General features: G+C 36.2%; 1 protein-coding gene across 2 annotated transcripts in view; it reads right to left on the bottom strand.

Annotated features, from left to right (window-relative positions):
- Nucleotides 1-8,198: 8,198 nt before the first annotated feature.
- The window catches only part of FSIP1 (fibrous sheath interacting protein 1), a 150,284-nt gene continuing 148,243 nt past the window's right edge, over nucleotides 8,199-10,239 (bottom strand). For both annotated transcript variants that reach the window (XM_067558022.1, XM_067558023.1), the window contains exon 12: nucleotides 8,199-9,523. In XM_067558022.1, coding sequence (XP_067414123.1) covers nucleotides 8,951-9,523 — 573 coding nt within the window. In that variant the 3' untranslated portion in view covers nucleotides 8,199-8,950. The remainder of the gene's footprint in view (nucleotides 9,524-10,239) is intronic.

The raw sequence follows: 10,239 nt of genomic DNA, 5'->3' as shown, positions 1-10,239 counted from the left end.
TGGTTCCTAAGCACAGCATTCACTAAACGCTAAAGGGACAAGTGGCACATGATTATGGCAAATATAATGCATCAGCTATCTAAATTCATATGGTAAAATATATCAGGTCAGTTTCTGATCTGTTACATCCATGTAAATCTCAAGTAACTCAATGGAATAACTTCACTTGCATTTACACTGGTGTCACAGATTAAACTTTGTCTGAATATGTTTATTATTTTGAGTTCAGATTAGATCATATATGACCTTTGTTATTACTGAGTCACTGTACAGTTAGAAGTTTCTTCTCACTTAATGGTGGATAGCCAGCATGATATCTAAGAGAAAATGTATGCTTTTAGCTTGTGTTAACTGAAAACTTTTCAATGTGATGTATGTGGAGTTCACATTAAATTAATAGATTTCTGTGATGTAACTACCAAGTTATCTCTGTTAGAACAACTATTTTTTCCTCAGAAGCTTTTTAAAAAATCACTTTAAAAAAGTTATTTTATTCTCACATAATAGTGCACAAGATTAAAAGGCCTCTTTCAGTAAGCAAAAAATTCCAGGGACAGAATAGCTAGGGGTGAGAGTGGGGACAAAGTAAATTTGTAATACCGTTATCTCAAACATAAAACAGCTGCTGTTTTTTCCTCCTACCGCTAGACATTACCAGAAAGTTTCAGATTCTGATATTATCATTCCAGGTCCTGCATACCTTCTGTGAGGACCAACTTCTAAATTCCTTTTTTAGTTTTTATTTAGACAAAACTCCCATTAGGGACTACGGATCTGACTTTTCAGTTACATTAACTATTAGGCTCCTTTATACCGTCCAAATGGTGTAAAGAAGCTTTAGTGCAACTGAGAAGCAGATCCTAAGAAAGGACTACAGCAACAGACTCACTGTCTCTGTGCAAATTAGTTATGTACCTTAACTAGAACCTAAGGCTATTTGCAATGTGATTAAATTCTTATCTTCATCTATTGCTTAATCCTGCAAAGTGATGAGTACTCTAGTTCTAATCCAGCAAAGGATTTATGCACTTGCTTAACTTTATCCATGAGTAATCCTACTGATGTCAATTGTCATTGATTTAAAATTAATCAAATAATAATATGCCCTGTTGAATCAGGAACATAGGCTCACCACTTTACATAATCCAGTCCTTACTACAGACAACTCCACTGCAGAAAGGAATAGTTGAAGACAGATTTTGGCCATTTTTCTTGAAAACAGTAAAGTGTACGCAAAAAAAGGAAACAACAGATTATTAGAACTGATGTTATATTTTTACAAAGTTCATACTCAATTTTAGCAAGTTTAATATAACTGTGATTTTTATCTATTACTGTATGTTGAAAAAAATGTACATTGCTGGTAAAACACTGAACAGTATTGTGTAAAACATTCACCAGAAATTCAATTAAGTGGAATATTTTTCATTTAGAAGTCAAGCTGCAACATGTGACAACTTTCTCTGTCAAAAGAAACTATTTCACAGTAATAATTATGGTACACATATGTATGCATGATGATATCACTGTATCTAAAGAGACTGAAATGATCATGTAATAATGAAAAACACTGAAGTGTACTTTACCAATGTTTTATAAAAATGACTGAAAGTAGGAGTATGTATATTACTCTGCTGTCACATCTTCAACCTTCAGATCATCTGCACAAAAGAAGAAATCATACATGAATTGCTGGAAGGCCAATAATATTCACAAGTATAAATGAAAAAAGTAGTAACTCTGATAAATAATCTTCCTGAATACTAATAAAGCCAAAGAAAGCTGGGAATTAAGAGCAGTCCCTCAGGCACATCTATTGATTGGACTCTCAAAATTCAGAAATATCAACTTTTGATGTACATGCCTGCATATGAGGTTAAGTTTGACTTCTCTTTATCTCAAAAGCCATCACATGTACATGCTAGGGTATTTGACTCCATCTGCCTTTATCAGTTCTCAAGGGGAAGCAGCTACTTCACTTACCTCTCAACGATAACTATACTCACTGTTCTCTTAAGATAAGTGCTTTTTTCACCTCTGAAAGTAATTTTGTATCATATACCTCAATGTTATAATGTCTACAAAATTAAAACTGATGCTATGTTGGTAATAAACAACTAGCTTTAGATTTCTGATGTATTTGAAAGTGTAACATTATCCAGTACTTAACTCAAACCACCACAGAAAATAGCCAAGCTCATGAGCTCAATAGAGGTCTGAAATTTCATAGAAGAAAATAAAAAGTTAGGCTGTAGCGCTCCAATGGTAGCTTTTTCCAGATGAAAAGCTGTCTTAAGAAATAGGCACCCAGAACGATAATCAGTATGAAGAGTTTGAGGAAGATAGCTGGTGACAGATGTATTTTAATCATTTTTATTAGAAGATTCATTGTACAAAAAGCTTACACTATTTAATGATGCACACTCTCTGCAAAAGATTAATATTATAAAGAGAAATAAGACTCCTATTAGGTGGCTGTAACCAACATTAGGTGATTTCTTTTTAATGCAGTTATGAACTGTATATTTATTTAGGAAGTCAGTGTTTTTGACTGGAGCAAGCACTCCACCTCTTAGGACCACCATTTCTCTGAAATCATTGACTTTAATGGAGTTACTGTCAGCTGATCGGGATGAGCGCTGTCTAACCTAGTGGTTGGAGCAGGCATCAGTAAGCAAGGACAAAGATCAGTGCCGGAGTCAGTAGTCAGAAGCCAGAGCCAAGGGACAAACCAGAGGTCAGGAACTGGAGCAAGCAAAGTAGCAGGCAAGAAGAGGTTCAAGGCAAGGGCAGGACAGATATAAGGCTGGGTGCAAGGCAGGGGCAGCAGGAACAAGGCGACACAGACACAGTGGTGGGCATGAGCACTGAGTAACCAATAAACTGCTGCTGGTTTAAGAGCCAGCCTGCTAGTCCCTGCAGCAAATCAGATGTCATGGCCAATCAGGCAGCCTGCTGCAGACCAGCTGTATGGATGAGGCTGCATGGAGACTAGCTCAGCTGCCCAGATTCCTGACGGTTACTCAGAATTTACACAGTCATATGAGAAAGCTGAATTTGACCCATTGACATCATCTTGAACTTTCCTACAGACCTGAAGACAACATTCTTCTTTTCATCAATTCTAGCAGCAGGGGCTCTGTGCGCAAAGTCAGTCCTACCAGCTCCAATTAGTTGCCTGTTTTCATGCCTTCCAAAATTAACTGACACTCTATGCACCCACTGAAAAAGTGCAATAATAAATTATTTGATTTTGTGCCATAAATGGCAATGGATGCTTGAGTATTAAGATCTGCTAATTACCTGCAAATCTGTTAACTGGATTCTTTATTAATAGTACCAAAAGTGTAAATCTTTGTGTTTTTTAGAGAACTAAATGATGTGGTAAGATATAGTATCTCTTGAAGATAAACATGTTCTATTTACTTTTTGATCATGAGAGACAGTGAGGTGAAACAAGGTGAAACATTTTTGTCTGAAAGTTAAATAAATGGATGACACCTCAAATTCCTGCAGAGAGTTTAAGCTATTGAATTTGAATAAAATTTCTCTGCGTCTATGGCCTGCTCTACACTGCCACGCTAGGTCAACACCTAGCATTATGTAACTAGCGTATCTCACATCAACGTATTTAGGTCTATGCAGTGCGGCGTCTTCACGATGCTACATCGATGGGAGAGTATCTCCCGTCGATGCTGCCTTCTGCCTTTCAGGGAGGTGCACTAATTCAGTCAACAGGAGAGCACTCTCCCATCAACTGAGCTGGTCTACACAATCGATGCTGCTGCATTGATGCCTGCTCAATCAATGCTGCTTCACTGATGCCTGCTGCTGTGGCAGTGTAGACATGCCCTATGTTGCCTTCTAAATTGAAAGGGCTTAATAAACCAACCTTATAACAAAAGGTCAAATTCTACTCTTGGCTGATCAAGTGTACCTCCAAGCTTCCTGTCTGCATCGAGGGTCAGAATTTAGCTAAGTGTATGGGAAACATCTCTCTATGAGATGATACGCTGTTTTACTGTTCTTTCCAGATATTGAAGGGCCTCAAACATTTACGATATTAAGATTTTCTCTCCATTGTACAGATTAAAATATGCTCAATGTCTTAACTCTTGGGGGATATAAACTGACATTGATGTAACTGAATATTTCTTAGCAGAGAGTACTTCTGCACTGAAGTATCACAATAAGATATTGTAAAAGTTCTGGATCACTGTAGTCTATACTTCTGCCTGCTTCAAGGGAGCTGATACTGTAAGATACTAGCACGTAAGATTCACCTACCTGACAAAACAATAGGATTCACTGCAAATGTTAAGGAACAGACCAAAAGCAGAGAAGAATTCCTATATATTTAAATAGAGATGAAGAAATGTGAACAACTTTTGAGTTTTTCATTCTGTGCAAGGGACACCGTACAACATCTTCCTCAGAAAGTAAATCTACAGGAGTATACATCAATGCTCCAGACATTATATCCATTCTCTGAAGGACTATATTTTCTTAAATAATTTAGAAAAAGATGTGATATAAAAGCTCAAAGGACAATCTTTAAGAATTGGGGTAAGCTTTTCCCTTGCCAAATAAACTAATATGCAATAGATTTTCTTGCCTCCTGAGCTTTGAAAGCTTCAGTGAACATCCCAAAGCAGATCTTATAAGAGATATCTTATCTCTGACAAAACAATACAGACTTCAACAGAAACTCTTGAGGGGTATAAGTAATGATTTTTTTACACAAGTGTAAATACTGAAGGCCAGCACACATACTGTCTCCCAGCAGGTCTACGGGCCAACGCCCATGCTCTCCTGGTCTTGTAGGAAAGAATAGAAACACTGCTAAATTTCTAACTGTCTGAGTTCAAAACATGGTTAAGAATTTTTAGATTAGTATCATCCACAAAAACCCTATCTTGTAGAAAAGCATAATTACCACATACTAAACTTCCTCGATACTAGAAGTAGTACATGCTAACTGTATTAGGAATTTTTTTCACAGAAATGTATATATGCACAGTGAGATTTAGTAAAAAATATTAATGAGTCATGATAAATCCATTTTATTCTATCTGAGAGATCAATGGATAATTCATGCATAATGACCAAATCTTGAACTTAAATCGCTTTGTTGGATGGAGCTCACTCCAGCTGCGAGGCCTAGCTTGAATTATGTTTGCCTACTCAGATCCTCAGTAGCCACTTATTAAGAGGCAAATGCCCCGAAGAATAGTCTATGATTCTAAACCTCAGGCCTGAGTCTTTGCTCTGTTACACCAGTTTTACATTGGCATAACTCCATTCACTTAAACAGTTACACTGAAGTAAAACCAATGTAACAGAGGGAAGCATCAAGCTCCCACATCCAAACTGCCACATAAGATGTTCCAGAGGTGTTTTGGGATGATATCACAGAAGATAATGCTAGCATTGAGAGAGAGGCTGGGTTTCTCCCCTGCTGAGCAAGAACTGGGGAACCTACATGGGGGCCTGCAGGGACTCTGAAATAAAGCTATCAGTCATTCCCATGGCAGTTGGAGGTGGGTAAACACATCTCACCTGTCTAAAACCATGGCCATTTAAGTCTTACCCCTACCATCCCTTGGATTTGGGGCTATGTGGCTAACCAATGCAGCAAAGTGGTCTGGCAGAATTTTTCATTATTTTTCATATTTCCAAAAGAGTAAAACATACAAGTATGCTTAGTGTGATTCTTATATTAGGCACAGTTTAAATATGTCTGCATAACATGCACCAACTATGGGGATGTCTCTTTTAAAAAAATAATAAAACAAGGGAGCTTGGAATAAGGAATTAAGAAATCTGATTAAATAAATATGGGTTGAAGCTTTGATTGAAAATAAATGTAGTAGGCTTAGACTGGATGCCACTAGAGTCTCCAAGAGTCTAATTCTTATATTAGTCAACATAATTTATCACATCTAGCTAACTGAGTAATACCGAACTCTTCTATACTGTAATATTGAATAATTTCACAACCTTGATAAAGTCATGACTCCCAGTCATGCCCATGAACAAATGTTATAGGTACACATGATTGTCTTTGCAGGAATCACTTTAGTCCTGTGGATAAATAATGGGCTCTTCTCTTTAGTGCTATATCCCATAGAATCAGTAATAAACTGACAAAAATAATTAAAATACCTCATATTTATTTTTGAGGTTTAATTTCTCCATGTATTTTAATGTTAGAATGGCTCAGCTGAAATACCCTCTGTGGGCCTCAATTTATTGGGAATTGGAAGATGGCTTTCATTTATGAAAACTGATATTACAAATGTCTGAATTCTTTTTTTATACTTCCTTTCATTCTGCCCTACAGAAAATCAGCTTTGCTTGAGCCATTTCCACTTGTTCCAGTTACCTGATCAGAACCTAATGTGATGGATGAGTCAAAGGCTCATGTGACAGCAGGTAAATATGAAGAGGCTTTTCATTATCGTCTTATGAAAAACTGAACACCAAAAGTTTGGGGCAGCAAAATCTCTGCTATTTACCTATTTTATTTCAAAAAATTTGATAAACAAAACAGGTTGGTAAATAACTATGTGAATTTAAACTTCACAGATTTTAAAGTGTATATATCTGAATATTATTCAACAATTAATGAAACAAAGAATAAATACATCAGACAATGTTGTGCTGACACAGTGAACTATTCTGACATAAAGACCATTATATTATGTAACTAATCTAATAACAAAGGAACTCTATAGACTTCAACATTTTAGCATGTGATGTCCTACATGGAAAAATTACTTACCACGTATTTATTTTGTTATAATCTCCTCTCTTCCCTACTCTGCAAGAAAGATATCTCAAATTATGCTAGTATGGCTCCACTTTCCTATCAGGGAGCAGGAACTAAGTGAAATTGCCAGTCTCACAGTCCTATATAAGATGATGCTTAGTCTGCAAATTTTGTCACCTCACTATTTACCCTTTTTTCTAGATCATTTATGATTATGTTGAACAGCACCGGTTCCACTACAGAACCCTGGGGGACACCATTATTTCGCTCCCTCTATTCTGAAAACTGACCATTTATTTCTACCTTTTGTTTCCTCTCTTTTAACCAGTTACTGATCCATGAGAGGACCTACCCTCTTATCCCATGACTGCTTACTTCGCTTAAGAGCCTTTGGTGAGGGACATCGTCAAAGACTTTCTGAAAGTCCAAGTACACTATATCCACTGGATCATCCTTGTCCACGTTTGTTGACCCCCTCAAAGAATTCTAGTAGATTGATGTGGAACAATTTCTCTTTACAGAAGCTGAGTTAACCCAACAAGTTGTTCATCTGTATGTCTGATGATTCTGTTCTTATAACTCTATAAAGAAGGCTATTTGCTTCTTGGGTCATTATCTCTGTCTTGTCCTTTTCTGATCTTTCTGTTATCCTTATAATTGTCATTATCTTATTTCTTTTGAGAAGGAAAGGGAAGAAAAAACTTGCAAAGTTGCTTCTCCATTCTTCCAGGATGAGGTGGTAAGATAAGACAGCATGTGGTAAGCAGGTCTTATCTGAGCACGCTCAGTTGTTGACAGTCATTCTTACCTCCTGGTTTCTGGTAGGTGGAGTGATAAAAGCAAAATGTGAGGCATCTCTTTTACAGAATAGGGGAAGCAGAATGATGTGCATTCAAAGGAACAATTATAATAAGAGCTCAGAAATGCTACTGTAATAAGGAGGTATGAGGATGCTGTGCTAAATTATACCTGAATCCAAATTTGGAAGTGATTAGGTATATCATTACAATAATTAGTAAACCATGAGATGTAATTTAGTTAATTAAACAGGATTTTGTTAAATTACAGTATAATCAAACTATCTCAATTCATCTCAGACTCAGTAAAATTAAGAGTGTTTTACCAATCTGATGCAATTTTAGGCCAGCAATGATGTGTAGATATGTGCCTAGCTGATTTATTAGAACATGATTCTTTTAAAAAAAGAGGGGTGACTCACACAGCTATTAAGCTAAAAATCTGAATGTGATTTATATGAAAACATTATAGTACAAATGTTTTGCACCATGTAAAAGGAATTAGAAATGTGGACACATCTAAAAACTTATAGTAATATATAGTCTCTATTTAACCATGCACTGGTTGATATGTACAAGTCTGTCTGTCTCTACTGAATATAAAAGACAAAAACCAACATGTAGAAATAAACTGTATATTTAGTATACTTTCACATCGTGTGCCTGTTGTCGGCATACAGAGTAGAAGTGCTGTAAGCAATTCTGATTAATTTTTCTTATATTTAGATCATGATATCATTATATTTTATTTTTTAAGTATGGAGCTTGTCATATCACAGAAACACACTTAATAGATATACATTGGGACTTGTTGTGTGAATTAACATGGAAACTACTATGAGAATATATGTTCTCCAGAAACAGAAGGAAATTCAAGATGAAGAAAAGAAACAACAGGATTTTCTATTATAAAAAATATTCCATGTGTATCTAGCATTATTTTCCAGTTGACAGAATTAATTACAGTCTATACTACCAATATAATAAGATTCCAGAACTGTCACTCTGAAGTGAAGGAAACAGCTACAAGCATGATTAAGGGCTCTTTTTGTTCAGAATTAAGGGCTCTTTTTGCTCAACAGGTTGAATCATCACTGGGTTTTGTGATTTTTTACTGTCCAATTTTTAATTTCTCAGCCATTTTGACTTTATGAATTACACCCATGTGACAGCACGAGCCTTCAGTTACTAGTATTTCATAAGACTATCAATTTTGGGGGCAATTACGTAAATTTTGAAAAAACAGTTTAATTTGTATGTGTTATTTTGAAATAGTGTTATGCTTTATAAAAGTACTTTGTTGCCCCACCACTGTAATTGTACTGCATTAGTGAATACCTTTGGTGAGAACCTGCTTGATTTGTTCATCTTAATCAAAAGCCTATTCTAAATGGTTGTTAAGAGCCGCACCTCCTCTGGTCTGCAATGGTATGCTGGGAATGTCAGCTTCTGTGGATAGCTCATTGTTCATACTGATGCAATAAAATAGTTCATCCAAGAAAGAGGGTTTTTTCAGTCTTTTTGTGCTGAGTGCTCTTGACATAAAGTAACCTTCAGTATTACTCTTATTCATCTCCTGTGAACTTTCTAGGTCATCAGGTTCTTCTATTTGGGCCACAGAATCCTTTGATAAATGACTATCGGCCAATGCTTTGCTGAGATAGTAGCCACAGGTTTCACTCTCTGCATCTTCACATACACTTTTATCTTTGATACCAGCCCTCTCCTGACCAGTTAACATCACCACACTACGGGCTTCACCTAACAGTTTAGAAAGAGTAGACTTGGAGAGCAGGGTGCAGTCTTGAGTTGTGTAACAAGAAGGACTTATTCCATTAGAAAGAGATTCCTGTAATTCTGGCAAGGTAACATTGCTTATTGTTCTTGGGAATTGCATACATTCTTCCAAAAGAGTCACAAGCTGCCCTTCAGAGAGACAAGGTAGTTCTTCAGGCTGGAAAATACAAGCAAGAATTTCTGCCCGTCAAAATATAAGTATTAATAAAACAATCATAAAAGAGTTTGGAAGACACAAAAAACTGAATAGGACTCTTGAACTTTGATGCTAGTGTTTTGTGGCTATACTAGTTTAACTATGCTTATATGTAATTAACCTGCTTATGAAACCTTTCTGCAGAGTCTTGAGATATATTAGACACTGAAAATTATTAAGTAGGCCTGCTGAACACCAGGATCTTAGTGGAGAGGCCTTTCATTTCACCTACAACCTCACACAAATCTTCATTTGATTATTGATAAAAGGAAAGTTGTTTACTTACTAAGTAAAACAGTTTATTGACTTTTTAAAAATATATTTCCTTATTGATTTCAGGGCTCTATTCTCTTTCAGTTATTGAAAGAAACAGAGAATGTAGCAGAAAACCCATAGTAATTTGGGTGATATATTTGGAGCTTTTACACCCATGTATCCCTTTTCCAATCAATTCCTTATATCAAAAATGAGGGGCTGTTTTGTTAGACAGGGCTTATGATGGAAAAGTAGCTTCAGTCATCACAACCTTTAATGCTCCTGTGTAACAGAGCAGAGTAAGACCACACAATGTAGTGAAGAAGACTACCTTTTCCAGGTGAAACTACAGAGAGTTTATTAGGTAGCCAAAGTTTAGATATTCAAAGAGCAATTTGACCAGAGTATGGGGGATAACAATG

This window comes from Emydura macquarii, unplaced genomic scaffold (assembly GCF_026122565.2).
Source record: "Emydura macquarii macquarii isolate MOO-44397 ecotype Brisbane River unplaced genomic scaffold, CSIRO-AGI_Emac_v2 contig_1876, whole genome shotgun sequence".
Lineage (NCBI taxonomy): Eukaryota > Metazoa > Chordata > Testudines > Chelidae > Emydura > Emydura macquarii.
The sequence above is the reverse complement of the archived record's forward strand: the minus strand, read 5'-3'. Positions and strand labels throughout refer to the sequence as shown.